General features: G+C 42.5%; 1 protein-coding gene across 3 annotated transcripts in view; it reads right to left on the bottom strand.

Moving 5' to 3' along the window:
- Window positions 1-748: 748 nt before the first annotated feature.
- KHDRBS3 (KH RNA binding domain containing, signal transduction associated 3) overlaps window positions 749-19,734 on the bottom strand; it is a 145,154-nt gene continuing 126,168 nt past the window's right edge. Inside the window, exons 8-11 of one of the 3 annotated variants that reach the window (XR_009760222.1) lie at window positions 10,973-11,031; window positions 7,154-7,303; window positions 5,595-5,654; window positions 749-898 (exon numbers count right to left, since the gene is read on the bottom strand). Coding sequence is in view for 2 of the 3 variants with exons in the window: in XM_061606987.1 (XP_061462971.1) it covers window positions 7,212-7,303; window positions 10,973-11,031 (151 nt within the window). In the remaining variant the exon portion in view is untranslated. Of the gene's footprint in view, window positions 899-5,594; window positions 5,655-6,697; window positions 7,304-10,972; window positions 11,032-19,734 lie in introns of those variants that run through there. The other 2 variants (XM_061606987.1, XM_061606985.1) reach the window with 2 other exon arrangements.

Raw genomic sequence — 19,734 nt, 5'->3', positions numbered from 1 at the left:
AGAATCATTGGAACTGGATTCAGAGAACAGTGATGAAGGAGTGGAGGCGGCACAGTGAAGCTAGACAATTCTGCTGAAGTGGGGACACTTAAATGAGAAGTTGATTGACTAACAGAGAAGCTTCGGAGAAGGAGGTAACAGAGAACTGTAGAAAGAGCAAAGTGAGAACTTACAATGAAGGGAAACAGAGAGAACAGAAAGGAAGATGAAAGAGAAGAAAGTGGATGTACATGAATTACAGGTATGCAGGTATGGTGTGTGGCACAGACTTCTCACAAACCGCTCACCCTGAGTTAGGAACCATTTATGTTTTGAAGAGGCCAGTATGTACTCAGTTTTCAAAGCACACTGGTACTTCACGATGCAGAATGTTTAATGCAGAATTTTAGATTGTTTGACAGCTCTTCTAACAGCATGGGAATAAAGTGTGGCTTTCTTCCCTTTCCAGAATCCTTCTCCCTAAGCCAGCTTGTGCTCTAGGCATATGTGTTCACCTTTAGACTGTGTTTTCTGCAACACACTATTCTGTTTGCCTCAGCTGCTGTACACGACTGACAAACCCTCTCCAGTAATGGGCTAGCTTGAAAGAGACTCCCTCAAAGTTACTCTCACCGTGCAAAAGCTTACGAAGTGTGATAAAGAATCAATATTTCTTTGTGCAGGACAATGAAACAGAAAAGTCTTTTATTAACATCTTCACAAAAGTACAGTAGTAAATTAATAAACATGATAGAGTTAAAACAGGTCTGAAAAACAATACATTTTGTAGAGTCTCGAGTACAGAGAGTAGCATAAAAAGGAAATCAAACTGGAGTTTCAAAGAGCTGCTGGCTATTGTTCCCAAGGCACATTGGTGAGGGGAGTGTTTTGAATCTGTCCGTAACAGCGAGCGAAGTCCCTGGAAAACAGCAGAACAAAAGACACACATATGTATATATTCTTGGAACTAATAATTATTGGTGACTCTCTGGGGACTATCACATTGCAGGTGGTGGAAAGCAGCAATTATAAAATGTTACTGATTTGTGGGGAAACCTATGATATGCGTTTCTGCAGGAAAAACAACAATGGAGTGGGTGTTCTGTTACGCAGAGATGACCAATCGCAAAGGGCAGGCTAAAGATACATTTAAGGACTACAATGCACCCCTTTTCATACCTCATGTGGGTGATGAAAACTAGCAATGATATTCCACTGGCAGGCCAGTCATTATTTTAGCTGCCACACATTCAGTTGTGGCAGAAGCAAATGCAAAACATAACAGAATTCTGTGCCACAAGTCATGGTTAACAGCCACCAGCTCAGGCCTGACCTACACACACCACAGAATGAAGCTGTACAGTAGGGCCCTGCTTTTTGGCGTTCTGCTAATACGGCGCCAGCGGGGGCGATCAGCTGGAGGGGGGGCTGGAGCTCCCCGCACTCCAGCTGATCGCACCGGAGGAGGGGAAGGTCAGCTGTAGCGTGCTTCTCCTCTTCTGGCGCGATCAGACTCCCCCGCTTGAGCTGATCGTGCCAGAGGAGGGGAAGGTCAGCTGTAGTGTGCTACAGCTGATCTTCTCCTCCATGGGGGCAGTCAGACTCCCGCACTCCAGCTGATCATGGCGGAGGAGGGGAAGATCAGCTGTAGTGGGCTACAGCTGATCTTCTCCTCCATGGGGGCAGTCAGACTCCCGCACTCCAGCTGATCATGACAGAGGAGGGGAAAATCAGCTGTAGTGGGCTACAGCTGATCTTCTCTTCTGGCGTGATCAGACTCCCGCTCGAGCTGATTGCGCCCAAGGAGGGGAAGATCTGATCTCCTCCTCTGGTGCGATCAGCGGGTTAGGTTCCAGACCCCCATGCTACAGCCGATCCGCTTTCTGGCAGGGGTCTAGAACTTAACCTGCCATATGAGTGGGGCCCTACTGTAGAGGGAAATCTTATCATTTCAGGCTGCAGATAGAACATGCCATTTCTGAATGCTTCCCCATGTAAACTAATTCCCTGAATGTAAAACACCAAAAGCTGGGAAAACATCTGGAAGAAAGCTCAGCTGGGTTCTGCTGTGCTAGTTTTCCATTTGTAATGAGCTGCTGCTGCTTTTTAAAAGGTGGGTGAGCATTATTCCCCCATCAGCAGCCTGAAGTGGTACAGTTCATTCTACCACATAATTCTGCTCTATGTGTACAGAAAGTCTCAGATGTCTTATAAAAGCTGTAAATGGCTAGACAAATGCAGGGAGGATGGGCCTATCAGTAGGTACTAGCCATTACAGCTCACACAATATTTACATTCTGAAGCAATGTTAATACCTCTGACACTGGGGAATTATAGGCCTAGTTCTTACTGAGGTCATGTGAATTGGTATAACCATAGTGAGAATCAGGTCTTGAGGGAAGGCTATAACCATCAGGCCCTGCTTGTGAGTTTCTAGACCAGGGACTGGTGGCTCTCCAGATTTTGCTGGACTCCAGCTCCCAGCATATCAATGGTACGTCCCTCTTCTAGAGATGTTTGTATTGCCACAGTTATTAAAAAAGAATGCTGGACTTTAACCTGAAGGGGCAAAGCAATTCCTGTGTTCTAGAAATTAGGTCTCACGTGAACAAAGCCCTGGGGTCTGAAAACGATACCTGGACTGGAACCCTATTATGCCAAAGCAGAAGAACCATTTTCACACTGCTCTTTTCAGACTCTTCACGCAAGTCTCTTGAAGAGATGCTATATTCCCGTTTTGAGGAAATGGAAATTTCCTGAGGTTCAAGACTTTTTTTCCCCAGCACAAGTAGCACTGTAAGATCTTGTATGGGGTGGTTTCTTTGAAGGGCTAAAGCAGAACAGAAGATGGCTATTTCCAAAATTGTATTTTAGTATTCAACCAGGTATTAAGGGTTTCATCAATTTTGTTGCCAGTCACCATAAGCCCTTGCAATGAGGCAGATAAGAAAAGTAACTTTAAAAATGGTTGTGAATGCTGTTTTTATTTTATAAAAATCTTTGTGCCCTATGGAGGCACAGAAGTCTTTTTCAGGGAGAAAAAAGAAACCTGCTTTCTTTGACAAGAGACGTTCTTCTCCACAAGAGAGTGAACATATACCTAAAAGAGTATATAATTCTCCCACCAATTTAAAAATTCAGATATGGACCAAAACCTCTAAGATCAAATGTCTGAAGTCCATTCTCAGGTTTGGGAGTATTGCATGGTTCAAGCTACTGCCAGAGCTTTTAATAGTATGGGGTGAATTTAGGCCAAGTTCACACGTTTGCATTATTTTATGCCTTTAACGTCACGTGATTGTTTTCATGTGCAAGCGGCCATTCAAGGTAAAACACCACAGGCAAAGCTTTTGTATAATCTCGCCTCTAAAACAGTGGTGACAGTTCACATGTTCTACTCCAAGAAAGGGAGGAAAAAGGCATGCAGGGGTCGGGGAATCTATTTTTATTCACAAGAGTCACAAAAGTCTCCCAAATGAGATCTTTGGCTTCTTAGGCTCTTTCCACATTACCTTGTTCCCTGGGGATTAGACTGCTTTTACAGATGACTAACACAGATTCAGGGTGTTGGGGACCACACCATACATCTGCTATGCAAACTGCTGCTAGACCAGAATGTACTATCAGTGTTTAGCACTGCAGCTGTCTCTCTCAAAGGCCAGTGGTGACCCTGTTTCTCACAGTTCCTTCCCCTTCCCAACAACTAGCCAAAGTTGAGGCATCGAATAATACGCAAAATAAGAAAGAGGTCATGCAAACTAGCAAGTCACAGAATTGAGCTTCCCTTGATGCAAAATCTGTTTAAAGCGCCACATATAGATAGATAGTGGGTTGTATCCAGTGAATGTAGAGCTAAGTTCAAAGGCACCGGAAAATATGTTTTCTACCAGCAGAATGTTATTGTGCAGGAGAATGCATAAGGAGGTTGCTGTCACTTTGCTGCACAATATTATTGTTGCGCAATATTAAAACGTGCCCGCCCACTACTACTAGAGCCCTTGTGCTAGCACACAGCATGTGGGATGCAGCACAGTATGTTGTGAAAACACACATTTATGGAGTGACATGAAGGCATTCCTACAAACTGGAATTGGCTAGACGATTACCTAGAACAGGGGTGGGAAACTGGATCTGGCTGGTGGGCCAGACCGTGACTTGGGGGGCATCATTTTGCCTGCAGTGGTCTTATGGAGTGGCTTTGCAAGGTTCTGGGCAAGACCTGACAGTCAGCTGATAGTTGTGTCTTGCATAGGGCTTTTCAGGCATCACTATCAGCTGGTTTGTGGTGCAGGCAAACCCAACTTTCAGCTGAGACAGGTTGTTACCTGCCCATCGCCTGATGCCTTACATGACTTCAGAAGTAGGGCAGGTGGGCTTGGCCAAAGTGGTCTGGTGGGCCAAATTAGGCCCACAGGTTATGTCTCCACCCCTTGCCTAGAATCACTGCATCATAGCTGAAAATTCTGGCACTTTGGATGGCTGTAGGAAGAAAGAGACACTTCAGAGATCACCACCACTCTGAAGTTCGTCTGCACTCATTCATTGGCCAAACAAAGTGAGACCTTTGGCTTAACTCACCCAATGTGGCATTCTACTTTTGCTTGCTTCTTACAAAATAATTCTCGAGCATTCTATTCTATCAGAACTTATTTATTATTTTATTTATACCCCGCCCTTCCCTCCAGGAGGAGCCCAGGGGGGCAAACAAAAACACTAAAAACACTTTAAAACATCATAAAAAGACCTTAAAATACATTAAAACAAAACAACGTTAAAAACATTTTAAAAAAACCCTTTAAAAACATCTTTTTTTAAAAAAAAAAGGGTTAAAGATATTAAAAGACATATTAAAAGCAATTCTAACACAGACGCAGACTGGGATAGGTCTCAACTTAAAAGGCTTGTTGGAAGAGGAAAGTCTTCAAAAGGCACCGAAGAGATAGCAGAGATGGTGCCTGCCTAATATTTAAGGGAAGGGAATTCCACAGGGTAGGTGCCACTACACTAAAGGTCCTAAATAGACACTAACCCTGTGTCCATTTTAAGTCTCACATTGGCTTAGTCACTCCAAAACAAGGTAACTGTTGTTAAGAACTCATACCATGGTTTCAGCTTCCAAATGTACAATAAACAAACATGGTTTACAACTGCTTGTCTGCTTTTATTTTCCATCTGTCCAGACGATTTCATAAATTCAATTCCATTTCCACGGTATTGCAGTTTTTTGAGGCAGAGCAATCACCATAGCATGGTTTGTCTGTGGAATAGCAAACCATTGTTAGCACACACAAAGGTTTGCAAACCAGCTTTATAATACCATGTGGTATTTTAGCATGGCATCCCCTTGCAAACCAGGGTTTGTGATAGGTTCAGCTCTAAAACAATAGTTTGGCATGATATCTAAAAACAGCCACCAATGCAGTATCTCACTCGTGCTATTTCACTGAGGAATGAAAATGTAATATGTATGCTTATATCAATTCTTGGTTTGAAGTTTGACCTTCATTTCAAGGGTGGGTGGAAAGATGCAAATCAGATTGCAATGTAGTTTACTAGTTAAGAGATCTTTCTCTAGTACATCATTAACAAAGATTGAAATAAACACAGGTACCTACCAAAGCATCAACAGAAACACGTTTTTAATCTTCTTGGCTTTCCATGGCATTCAGTGTTTCCTGACAAAAGAAAAGATTTCTTTTTACTAACTAAAAAAACCCCACAATTCTAAAATCTAAAATAAGAAGCAGTTTATGTATCACAAATAAAAGACATCAAATAATCAATTAAGCAAAAGCTTTAGAAAAAAACAAATATTTGTAATGTTTTAAGTTCTTAGTTACATTATTTGTCCATAAATTCTAGGATTACAAGTTACTAGTTATGAGGTTTTACATTTGTTTAATAGGGAATAATTTCCTCCAATTAAACTGACCGAACTAAGGCTTTTTAGATGACTAAAACAAATTAAACTTTTTAATATGAAATTTTAGGTGGTGATCTTAAAGCCTCTCTTTTCTATAATCTAAAATAGAACTTGCTAATTTGTACTCTTTTCCTGCTTTTATTGGTTATATTAAGATAAATTAAGTGAGATTAAAATCTTATTTGATTTATTTACCTTTGCAAATGAAGACCGTTTTAAGGGTTACACATCCTCTGCCTCTGACGAAAGCGACCTCAATTAGTCAAGTCAGAAAGTCTTTAAAAGCTTTGTGTTTATTGCTTCCAGCACGGAGTGAGGTGGTCATTAAGGTACCAAAATTCTCAAAAAAACAAACAAAAATTCCGAAGTTGCACTAGTGAAGAAATGCTCAACAAGATGAAAACTAAGTCACAGGTTTTATTTTTTTATTTTTTTGTTTCAGAAAATGCATTAACTATTTTAAACCAAGAATTTCTTTTTTAAAATGTGGCATTCCAGTAGATCAATACCATTTTGATAATTCCTATAAACGCCTTTAAGTCTATATTGTGTGTATAAGTAAATATATATCTATCTATATGTATATGTATATCTATATCTATAAAGTAATGCACCTTTAGGTTTATACCATTTTATTAATAAAAATGTTGTACAGAGTTTTAGTAGGAGCAATTTAATATTGATCATTGTTAAAATCACTCCCTCCCTGTTTACTACTATTTATGAAGGTTTTTAAATAAATAATGCATACTCTCACACACACTGATTTTTCTTTCAAAAGTTTATTTAGTATCAAGCAAGAGTAAACTTTGCTTAACACTACAGAACATTTCAAGACTCAAGTTACAAAATACCACATTATTTGCATTTGTGATCTGCCTCCCTTTTTACATATGTTTGCAAAGAGAAAGACTAGCAAAATGGTTGAAAGATAAAAGTAGAAGAACTAAATGGCTGAAAACCTTTAAAATAAAAGGTTGTGCTTAGGTTAAAATAATGGATTAACATATTTAATAAACCTAGCTGTTTTTAACACTAGTTAATCAAAGGTTATTTTTTCTTTTTGTTTGTTTTGATCACCTATTTTTTTTCCTTCTCCAAATACAATCTGGAAATAACAAATCTCCTCATTTCAACGTGTCTTCCTGTCCAGGTTTTTCATTCAGCAAAAAATAGATTAAGCTCAGTCCATCCATTCAGATTAAGCACTTTGATTTTAATAAAAAGGGATTGTTCATAGAAAAAAATTACTTTGAACAGTATACAGGACTGGTGGAGATTGGGTATTTCACAACATCAGACAGTATAATCAGTATCTGGCATATGGCTGCTCTCTGTAGGCTCCCTTTGTTGTCCTTGCTGGAGGTGCCTTGTGTCTTGAGTTGCTCCATTCGTCTTGTCCTGAAATAAGGAAGAAGTGCAAATGTGGTTAAGCCTTCTCCTACAAATATTTTTTGCTTAGTTTTACTCCTGGAGGAAAAGGATGGAAAAGAGCTGCGGCTCAATGGTTGAGCACATGCTTGGCTGCTTTCAGGCAGGCTTATTCAGGTGATTCTTGAGATTCTCTAGTTCCAGTCCTTTTAAAATGTCAAGACTATCCCTTTGAAGTGATCCCAGAGATGAATTGGCAACCAATGAAACTGGTAGAGGATTAGTGTACCATGACCCATTCTATCAGCTACTAGCTTCAGATAAAACCTGGCAGATACACTGGCTGTATTAACACAAGCCATAAACCATAATTACGCTCGACGTCGAAGGCCCTTCTCCGGGTCCCAACTCATAAAGAGGCCCGGAGATCAACAACTAGATCTAGGGCCTTCTCGGTGGTGGCCCCCGAACTATGGAATGCCCTCCCAGACGAGATACGCCTGGCGCCTTCTTTGTTATCTTTTCGGCGCCAGGTAAAAACCTACCTTTTCGCCCAGGCTTTTTAAACATTTTAAATTTAATTTTAAACCTAATATGGATTTTAATTTATAAACTCATGGCAATTCTATTTCGGATTTTTATCATGTTATATTTTTCATACTTGCTCATATTTTAATTGTGATTTTATTTGTTGTACACCGCCCTGAGAGCTTTCTGCTATAGGGCGGTCTAGAAATGTAATAAAATAAATAAAATAAATAATTAGGCAAAATCAGCCTGTGTACACAGTATGAGCTTTCTCACAACACTCCTATCTTGGTCAAGCAGAGAAACAAATCACAGAGAATCTGGCCTAGTATTATGTATGAACCTGCAGATGGTTTCTCTCCAAACAAACCACAAGTTCTGGTTCAAACATAATTCTAAACCAGCTGCTCTGTGGTTCCCTGCTTGGCTAAGGGAGGAGTGAAGTGGGAGAGCTAGGGCTGCATGCACAGACCACATTTGCTTAGCTATTGTTAAAGGCAGCCTTTCCAACTTAGTGCCCTCCAGATGTTTGGGACTACATCTCCCATCTGTCCCAGCACTGTATGGCCATGCTGCCTGGGGCTGATGGAAGCTGTAGTCCAAAAGATCTGGAGGACCCCAGATTAGGGAAGGCTTTTAATAATGTCCGAAGACAGCTATTCTGAATCAATGGAAGCTTCCAGACTGCCTCTTTATTTCATTTGTATGTCACTTCTCCTAGAGACGCACAATGCTTCAAGCAGAAGGAAGGAACAAAGGAAAAAGGGAACAATCAGATTTAGCCATGTTTGGAAGGAAAGACAGCAGCTCCTGGGTGCCTGCATCAAGCCCACTGCGTGCCTCTTTGGTGAAATGCTTCACCATGATGAGGCAAGCTGAAGCCAGCCCCCCTGCTGCCAGTCAGATCATGTTAATGCCAAAGCATGAAACAATCAAAGCTATGCAAGTCCATAGAGACCAATTTAGCACGTTGCAAGGGGGGTAAAAAGGAGGCTTAAAGCGACCTTTTCTTTTTGATACTATCGTGTAATCAGCTGTTTCCCCTCAAGGTGACTTGCGGACATTTAAGCCCCAGGACATGCAGACCGCCTATGTGGTAGAACAATTTTTTATGACAAACAAACCCAAATGGAGGGCATGGTTGCTTTAGGTGGGAGAAGTGATTTAATACCAGCATACTTCAAAGGAGTCCCCAGGAATGGTTTTCAGTCATGTTCCTGAAAAAGTGTTGCAACATCCATTAGCAAGAAAACTGAATCACCTGCTCTGACAGCATGATGGTGGGTGTTATGTGTGAGGGGGGGGGGGAGCAGCCTCATGACAGATTGAAGTCTGAACCCCTCTGATCTCTAGCCAAAGGTTTAACTTTATTCCTGAAGCAAAGGTGGTTCTTAACATGCTTTGTGTGTCTAATCCATAACAGATTTCTTTAATTAAACCTGTCACCACTGCACTTGTGCATGTGCGTTTTAAACTAATCTTTACAATTAGCATGTGGTTTCTGTTCTGGAAGTTATTCTTTATCAATACAAATCCAAGCTCCTCTTTTATCTCCTACCTATCTAAAACACCTTTTATAGCCTCTTCATAATGACCTACCTGCGGTTCAAATGGAACAGAAAAGCAAATGCAAAGCACTGGGGGGGAAAAACACCTGCAGGCCAAGTCAGAAATGTTAAAAAACTTCAGCAAGGAACTTGAGTTAAGAATGAGGTCAAGGACACTTTCATACGTCCTGACATCAGCTCAAGCCAAAGAGGCAGAGATGGCAACCTGGTATGCAGAAAATAAGAGGGCGGATACTCAAGGACATTGTGCCACTACTGTTCTATGAGCATGGCCCACTCGTTCCACAACCTTCCTTGCTACTTCTTATGCCTGCTACTCTGTTCCTACACACCTACGTGGTGCTAGCACCTCTGTCAATGCCTATTTCAAAACCTACCTCTTCTGTGTACCCTTTAATTAACCTCGCATTCCTCCTCTCTCATTCTTATTCCCATTAACATTTCTTGTTAGTACACATTTGCAGCCTCCCAGGAAGATGAAAAGGAAGTAATAGCAGAAAACTTGAACACTGACAAAAGAGGACAGCCAGTGAGTTGAGCTCAGTGGAGCTCTTTGTCGGCGATATTCAGGGACATCTGACTTGGCTCAGCACTGTTCATAGAATGAAGCACGGCACCATGGATTGGGAGGGGGCCACTGGCTACACTGAAGCTTGTCCATGCAACGTGAGCGGCACACGCCAGGTTGTGCGTCACATTTATGCGTGTGTGTGTGTGTGTACATCCATGAGTAAGAAATTGCCATTAAGATAAGGAAAGTGGAAGCATGGGCAGTGAAAGGAGCATTAGCAAATGTGTTTGCAAGACAGCAATGCTCCAAACCATAATAACATGAGACAGCCCTGCTAGACTAGACCAAGGCCTATGTGGACCAGCATTCTGTTCTCATAGTGACCAACCACATGACAATCAGAAGCCCGCAAACAGGACAGGAGGGTAATAGCCCTCTCCTCTTTTATCCCCCAGCATTGGTATTCAAAGGCATGGGATGGGTTCTATCTACTATTATGAGAGAGGGAGGAATCTATCCACTTTCTCCATGCCATGCATAATTTAATCCACAGCTTCAGTAATAATGGCATCTTATACTCTTACAACAAAGGGCAAATGTGAGAACAATTTTTTTTTTGGTAAGGTTGCAAATTCAAACTGTTTACCACTTCTCTTTCTACATGACAGCTGGTATAGCACAGTGGGGAGGAGAGCCTGGCTGGGAGTCCACAGTCTGCGAGTTTAAATCCCCGCTGGCGTCTCCCGGGTTTCAAGGGCCATCTGAAGAGCACCCCCACAGTAAGTGACTCAGGGGTTACGTGCCCTGCCACCTGTGCAGCCGTGGGCAAGCTGCATAGTCCCAAGGAGCCCAGTTGCCCCCTAGCTGGCAGTTGCGGACAAGGAAGGGGCTGGCTTATGCAGCTGTGGCAAGCTGAGCAGGCCCTAGCCAGCTGGGGAGGACTAGCCTCAGAGGGAGGCCCCTCTGAATACTGCTTACCATGAACACCCTATTCATAGGGTAGCCGTAAGTCGGGATCGACTTGAAGGCAGTCCATTTCCATTTTCTCTTTCTACATAAAAAAACTTCCTCCAGAACATTAAAGTTACTCACTGTAAGAATCATATGTGTCGTCACTCAGGCCATGGGCATAATCATAGTAATCAGCACCACTGTTTGAAAAGAGAAAAATAATCCAACTGTTAAGAAGGAATTAGGATACGGCATGAATACAATTCACAAGAGCTTGAGAGAAAGTGCCCTGCTAGAAGGAGAACTTGCTGTTCACTCAAAAACAAACACGATTAGGGCAGGGGTAGCCAACATGGCACCCTCCAGATTTTGTTGGACTACAATGCCTATCATCCCTGACCACTCAACATGCTGGCTGAGGCTGATGGGAGTTAGTGTCCAACACCTGGAGGGCACCGTGCTGGCTACATCTCTACCAGGGTGATTGATATATACAACTTAAAACTGTTAAATCACTTACAGACATGCAGCTGTGTATTGTATTTCATATAGTCTTAAGACTTATTCAATAAAATTTGACTGACTGACTGCTTAGATTTTTTTCAGCAATGCAAAATGGTATAGAAATGATTTATGTAAATAAAATAAGCTACACATTGTGCAATGACGTACAAGTGCACCTTCTTGAATCAACTGAATTATATTACAAGTCTCATGTATTTTTAAGCTTGGGTGAAGCACATGCCTTGTACGCAAAAGGTTCCAGGTTCCATCCCCAGTCAAAGGGGGTCTTCAGGTAACAGACTCTGGGAAATGATTTCTCCTTCAAGACCTTGGAGATCTGTTCCCAGCTGAAGAGATAATTCTAGGCTAAATGGACCAGTGATGCGGCTCAGTGTAAAGCGGCTCTATGCATTTATAAGGTAGCCGAAGATGTGTCACGTGAAAGAAATTTATTTGCAATGTGTATTTTGTCAGGATTGGGTCCCCAGCAATTTACAAAATTAATCTATAAAAATACAATTTTTAAAACTACATGATAAAGAATAATCAGTGGATGAAACATAATCAGAAAGATTTTATAATACTCTAAAAGTCTGGGAGAATAAAAAAAGGTTACATCTGGCATGTAACAGAAGGCAATGTTGGTGCCAGACAAACCTCCACAGGAGGGTAGTTCCACTGATGGGAATCCATGGCACAAAATTCCTTCCTTTCTGGCTTCTTAACAGGGGAAAAAGAGAGAAGGGCTTTTTAATATTTGTCTTGCTGTTTTTACTTATCATCCCACAATTAGTGAACAAACTGGTTTAAAGAGGCATGTTGTTTTTATTTCTTAAAAAGAAACAAAGGGACTCCTGTATGCTGTAAGGTCAACGGCCAACTAGTCCACTAACAGAAACCCTCAACTGGTAGCAAGGCTTGAAGTCATCCTCCGCATCTTTACCCAGCTAATTGAGATGCGAGACCTCTTAACCAGAGATGCGGAAATGAAAGTTAGAATCGCATACTCCTATCACCAAGCTCCAGACCTTCTCTGCAGCTCAACGCAGATTCAAGAACTCGCAAGCAAAGACAGTGCTAGGATGTTCAAATGGTAGTTTGCTACTGTAGAAAATTTCCAAGTCTCTTGCCAGAATACCCTTTTCACAGAAGGCTTATGTGCCCACAGAACTCCTGCGTGCTGCTGCCAAGGATCATGCTTTTGAGAAACTCTGAGTTTATGAGGGACACTGACAAGGTGTTTTGGGCTTAAGCGTCCCTCAAAGCCAGCTTGTCTGCTATTAACAATCTTCTCACTGAGGAATCCAGGGAAGGTTTCTAGGAACATAGTCTGGGGGAAAAAATCTCCGAAGGACAAGCAGCAGCATTTCTGACCAGCTAAAGTTTCCTGAAAATGCCCCACCCCCTGCCACGCACACACACTATTTTGATAGTGAATCTTAAACTGACATTTGCCATCATCCCATACAGTATCTGATTACTTATCGCAGGACTCATCAAGCCTGGAGGCCTAGAGCAGCTGAGCCCCTGCTTCCTTACCTGTCAATCCTGTCAGAATTACTTTGGCTGGGCTTCATTTTACAAATCTAAGTGCCTGTTAAACCAAAAATGACTTGCCTTTCATGGCATGTAAACAGCAAAACCAATAACCTTGGTAGGAAGGAAAATCACTTATTTACACTGAAGGTATATGAAAAATCGTCAAACTTTATTAGCAGACAGACCCCTCAGCACCAATAATCACATCAAAAAGTTGTAACATGAGGTGACTAGAGCTGTTTGCTCAAGTGCAGCCGGCATTTCTGTGTACCCTTCTCAGCCTGCCCAACGTGTAATTGCATTATGCTCCTGTAAGCATTCATTTTACAGGCAGATAAAAATGAAGTTGGCTACTTCTTAAATATGAAAACTTTACAGAAGGTGGCAAGAGGGTGGGTCATAGCCAGCATATACCTAGATGACTATGGGGAGTATTTAAGGGTTGCAACCTGGCCAGAAATTCATTTATCAGAGCCAGGAAAATGTCTGGGTCTTCAATGATTCTGCTATTGTTCTCCTCAATTATTTTTTGAGATGGTACCTATCACAGGGGAAAGCATTCTTCATTACACTCAAAAACAATAAATTGCTCTAGCAATTGTATGTGCTGTATATATATATAGCACCCACAAAAGGAAAGAAGACATGTTGCACATACTCAGAAACACCCACATTATGTCCCTTAAACTGTTTAGAACTCTGCACATGCTACAAAGCATAGCCTGAGATGCCAATTTTTAAACAAATACAAGTGGATAACCCAAGGAAAACTGCTGTAGTCTACCCGTCTAGAGAGTCATACAATGTGCTGCACTTGAACCAGGCAGAAGGCACCACTGAAATTGTGCTGGACTAAGAAGAAGCTCCATGTTTTACTGAAAACATGTAGACTTGTGTATTCCAGATATCAGACATTAAATACCACCTAACTCTAGCTAGCCTGCCAAAAAACATTCATTAGGAAGAGAGCAGTGCTCCAGCTAGCACTTGCCCACTCTTTCTGGGAATAACTCCTTTGGTCACTGGGTCCAAACTGCTCAGAGACTCACTTGAGATAACAAGGTACCTCTATCAGTTCTCATCTACCCATGACAAATTCCAGACCTTGGAACACCAGAAAAGCAGCAAGTTTTTTTCCGTAAGGAAAAGCTGTTGGGTGGCTGGGAGGGAGGAAAAGTAAAACAAAGCCCCTAAATCATGAGCCAATGAGAGAGAACAACAGCCTGTTAAAAACACTGTAGCAGGCCTGCACAGCTTGTGATCTGCCAAGCTGAACACACACCCCACTGGCCATGTATTGTGGACAGCCTGGTGCCGGTTTTTGCAAACCCAGACTTACGTATTTAAATAACATCTAAGGTTGCAGCCTTAGAGAAAACTGCCTGAGCGGAAATAATTGTGAAGTACGGGAATTCAAAATGTTTCCCATCCTAATCAGAAGCCTCTGTATAAAAGGAATAAATATGCTAAACCCACTTTAGAAACGAGCTGTCAAAATCGATAAATATTTTATTTGTTTATGTTTTTCATGTGCTGCCTTTCCAACAAATTGCTCAGGGTGGCAGATAAGTCAAAATAAAATCATCACCACCATTAAAAACAAAGCCACCTTGAAGTAGAAGGCGGGTTTTCAGAGGAGACTGCAATGCTCCAGGGCTGAAAGTATTTATTTATTAATTACATTTATACCCCGCCTTTCTTTTCATGACTGAAAGCCAAGGCGGCTTACATATGGTTCCCAGGTGGTCTCCCATCCAGGCACTGACCAGACCTGAGCAGGTTTCTCCATGTTTCATTTGAAGACCCCACCCAACAAGATTATTTATTTGTTTTACAAATCGTGTCCCATGAGGCATGCCGAAGCTGTTTACAATAAAACATACCAAACAGCTACATATATAAAAACTGTTAATACAACTGCATATATAAAAACAATTTTAACAACTACAAATATAAGAGCCGTTTAAAACAACATGTACTTAAAATCAATTATTCAGATCTAAAACAGGTAGCAACTGAGGTAAAGACTATGGAGTATAAAGCTATCAATGGCTACTAGTAATGATGGCTTTTTGCTACCTCCAGTATCAGAAGCAGTTGCTGGGCAGCATGAGCAGGAGGGAACTATTATTTATTATTATTTATTCATTTATTACATTTCTACCCCGCCTTTCTTTTCATGCTAGAAACCCAAGGTGGCCTACATATGGTTCCCAGGCGGTCTCCCATCCAGGCACTGACCAGACCTGACCCTGCTTAGCTTCAGCAGGGAGCTGGCCTCATGTGCCTTCAGACCACAGAAATGGACCAGAAGGTTACGCTCACTCCTCTGCCCTGAGCAGGTTTCTCCATGTATCAGCACATGTTTTCACACTCCTCAACGAACTCACGGGCAAAGAGAAGGAACAACCGTTCAAGCAATACTTAGAGTGGATCAGCGATGGTAGTCCAGATTGGTTGCCGTAACTGTGGAAGAGGTACAAGGGGCATCTAACCTAATTATTATCTTTGGGTTCAAGAGTATTCCAACATATTGGAGAACCACAGATTACACTAATCAAGAGAAGGATGCTCCAAGGCAGTTAACCTAACATGCTGCTCCCCAGATGTTTCACAGGAGAATTTCCATCATCCCTGACTATCATGCTGGCTGGTGGGAGCTGGAAGTCCAACAACATCTGAAGGGCATCAGATTGGGGAAGGCTGCTCTAAGGCACTCTTCCACCAGAGGGGGAAAGAATGACATTTGGGGGGCGGGCGGGGGGGGCAGAACATCATGAAAAAGCTGTACCACAAGGCACAGGAAAAAAGGAGAGCAGGACTGCCTACATACCATTTTTCAATGATGACACACAGGTAATCATCACATAGAATGCTTTCAGAATATCCTAAGTGAGGGCCATGAAATGTTGCTTATGTATTATCAGAAGCAAAACAAACTGCCTGCAACTTCTATTCAAGATACACCTGCTAATCCAGCAGCTTGGAAGAGAGCCTGGCACTTCCTTGCTATTATTCTAAGGAAAGCTCCTTGGATCAGCTGTTCTAGCCATTTAGCTAAGGCGGTTCCGCTCCCTGCTTGACCTCTGCAAGAGCCTCCATGCAGCACTTCGAATGAGCACTTGTATGGAACACCTGGGACACTCAAGGTAAAATCTTCAGTGTTGTGGCTGAATAGAGGCTCAAGTTCAAAGCATTCAGTCAAATAAAAAGAGTCCTGCCTAATCATATTACATCACTGAAATACACCCTAGGTAAAATATTGGACAAGCTTGGCTGCCTGACAGAATTCTTATGAAACTTGGAAGGGCCTTTTCACACATTATACAGTGCCAAACCTGAGTCTGCCACCAGGAGTATGCTTGTCAGAAATCCACAGTCTATCCTGGCTCCCTAATGAGTACATGTATATGGCAAACATGTTTGCAAATACAAGTCTATCCTCGCAAGTACATACTTAGAATACATTAGGTACACACCTAAGTAAGAACAATGCAAGAGACAGTCTAGGTTGTTCAAATAAAATATGTATTTTACATCTCTCCTGTCCTTTGCTCACTGTCTGATGAATAGCCATGGAGCAATAGACTAGGGATGCTGTTGGTGTACTGCCCACCCAGCTGCCCAACAGCCTCCCTGACCGAGGTAGTCTCGAGTGTGGTGTTGAAGAAATCCCGTACAATAATCCTGGGTGACTTCAACATTCATGCTGCTGCTGGACTGGCTTGGGAGTTTATGACCTGCATGTACTATGGGACTGTCTCAGATTGTCATCAGCACAACACCCAGAGCAGGACATACCCTTTATTTGGTCTTTGCTCCAAGTGGGGAGAGGGAAGGTCTGGAAATTGGGGGGAGCGCTCTACAACTCCACTGTCATGGTCAGACCACTTCCTGGTGAAGTTTGGACTCACAGTAAATATCCCCCTCTGAAAGGGTGGGGGACCAATCAAAACGGTCTGCCCCTGGAGACTTATGGATCCTGATGGATTCCTGAATGCTCTGGAAGTCTATCTAGTCTTTGCCTGCCCTGGATGGGAGCTCATGCCCTCTGAAAAAGCACGTGCACAGTCTGGGGGTACTCTTCAATCCACCTCTGTCACTAGAGGCTCAAGTGTGCTCTGTGGCCAGGAGTGCCTTCTGCCAGCTTCAGCTAACGTGCCAACTGCGACCTCTCCTGGACCATGATAGCCTGACCACAGGGTCCATGCATTGGTAAACTCAAGACCTGACTACTATAACACTATAAAGGGGATGCCCTTTTACCTGGTCCAGTAGCTGCAATCAGTGCAGAATTGCAGCGGCTAGACTGATACTGGAGCAGATTACTGGCAATATGTTACCCCGCTGCTTAAAGAGCTGCACTGGTTGCCAATTTACTACCAGGCCAGATTCAAGGTACTGGTGTTCATTCACAAAGTCCTAAACAACTTGGGCCCAAAGGACCTCAATAACCGCCTGACTCCCTATCTTCCATATCGATCACATAGATCTTCTGAAGCGGCACTTTTGGTGGTGCCCCACGTCCCTGAGCTTTGGTTGGCCTCACCAGGGACTGAGCCTTTATTGTGGCAGGCCCTGCCCTGTGGAACTCCCTACCAACAGAGGTTTGGCAAGAACCATCCCTTTTTTTGTTTCAGACATCTCTTGAAAACCAAACTTTTTAGACAGGCCTTTTAACATGCATTTTTTCTCTTTCAACCCAAGCAGCATTTATTGATGTTTTTATTGTTTTTAATGATGTTGTTTTTTATTTTATAACGTTTTTATATGTTATAAACTGCCTTGATGGACGTGCAGCTTATAAATGCTTTAATAAATACTTATTCTAGTAATCCAACTTGCCCCTTTTATGCTTGTGATACTGTTGTCTGGCACCAAATATAAGATCAACTACCAAATCCCAATTCCCCACGGCTCTCCCACCAGCTATGGACATGCATATGATTAGGCTAACCGTGTGTTGTATTATTTTTCCTTGTCTTTCTCCCCGGAGAACAGCATGCCACAACCCCACACATGATACTGTTACATCAACATGGATAATTCTTTAGACTGCTCATTCTAAATCTGCTTATTTTGGCAGAACACCAGATAGGCTTCGGATATTCCTGCATTGAGCAGGGGGTTGGACTTGATGGCCTTATAGACCCCTTCCAACTCTACGATTCTATATATCTAGTTTGAGGAAGTGAACTTGAATATACTGTCCAAAACACTTGTCAGGGTTGAAGACATAAGGAGGTAAAGTTCTATTTTATGTATTAAATTTATATTCTACCCTTGCTCCCAAAGAAGGAAATGATAAAATGAGCAACAAATCAGCTCCATTTTCCTGCTTTATTCTGAATAGTTACTGAGAACTGGTGGAAAAGAGAGGTATAGGCAGAGAGGTCGGCAGCAAGACTTGATTGGCAGTGAAATTTTATTTATTTTTATTACATTTCTATTCCGCCTTCCCTTCAAAGATCTAAAGGCAGTATACATTATTCTTCCCCACAGTCATTAACCAAAATGGAGACAATAGTCAAGAAATTAGAAGAAGGCTAGGACTGGGGAGGGCAGCTGCGAGAGAACTAGAAAAGGCCCTCAAATGCAAAGATATATCACTGAACACTAGTCAGGATCATTCAGACTATGGTATTCCTGATCTCTATGTATGGATGTAAACGTTGGACAGTTAAAAAAAATGGATAAGAGAAAAATCAACTCAGCTAAAATGATGAAACGGAGGTTATCATACTCTGGACACATCATGAGAAGACATGATTCACTAGAAAAGACAATAATGCTGGGAAAAACAGAAGGGAGTAGAAAAAGAGGAAGACCAAACAAGAGATGGATTGATTCCATAAAGGAAGCCACAGACCCGAATTTACCAGATCTGAACAAGGTTTATAACAGATGCTATTGGAGGTTGCTGATTCATAGGGTTGCCATAAGTCGTAATCGAAGGCACATAACAACAACAAACTCTGTGAGGTAGGTTACACTGAGATATAGTGACTGGCCCAAGATCACCCAGTGAGACTCTTGGCTAAGTGGGGATTTGAACCCTGGTTTCCCAGATCCTAGTCAGAAACTCTAACCACTACACTATGCTGGTAAGTGGCTATGCAGTACACAAAAGTTCTTCTCCCATCAACAACAGACCCTTACAGACTTCTTCAACCTGGAACAGCTTCCCTGTTCATGTCCTGCCCATTGTCGAAGGACTCAGCTGCAGACACATGTGTGGTTTTTTCTCTTTTTATTAAAGTTATACATACATCAGAAGCAGTGCACCTCATTAACCTAACTACACTTGCTAGGAACTTTGGCCCTAAGCTAACACTGACTAAGCATGCAGCACTAAGACGTTGACTCAGCAACTGGGTTCCCGAGTCCCCTTATATAGGCTTGGATTGCATGTGCATATGTGCACACACGCTGGCTCTGCCTCAACGTCAACTGTTGAACTTCCCGCCTCAAGCACCTCCGAGCACAGGAAGAAGGTGGTTTGATCTCCAGCTCCCCCTCCGATGGAGGGGAACTTCTGTCAGTGGGATACTGGGCATGGCTAGGCTGGGAAACGTCTGATGCGCCCGGCTGTGTCTCAAAGGCAGGCGGTGGGGGTGTCTCCAGTTGGAGAGCATCTGATGAGCCAGGTGGTGATTATGCAGGGAGGTCAGGAGTGGGGGGAGCTGAGCCGTCAGAGATGGGGGTTGAGGTGCCCAGTGAGTCCACCCTGCTGTCATCTCCCACCCCTGGTTCCCAGTCCAAGTCCTCATCATCTGACTCGCCTTCGACTAGCCACCTTCTTTCTGCCTGGCTCACGACAGTTCATTTGAATGGAGATTCAATCCACGTGCGAAGAGAAC

The sequence above is a fragment of the Rhineura floridana genome, chromosome 1 (genome assembly GCF_030035675.1).
Source record: "Rhineura floridana isolate rRhiFlo1 chromosome 1, rRhiFlo1.hap2, whole genome shotgun sequence".
Lineage (NCBI taxonomy): Eukaryota > Metazoa > Chordata > Lepidosauria > Squamata > Rhineuridae > Rhineura > Rhineura floridana.
This window is presented reverse-complemented; position numbering and strand designations above follow the sequence as displayed.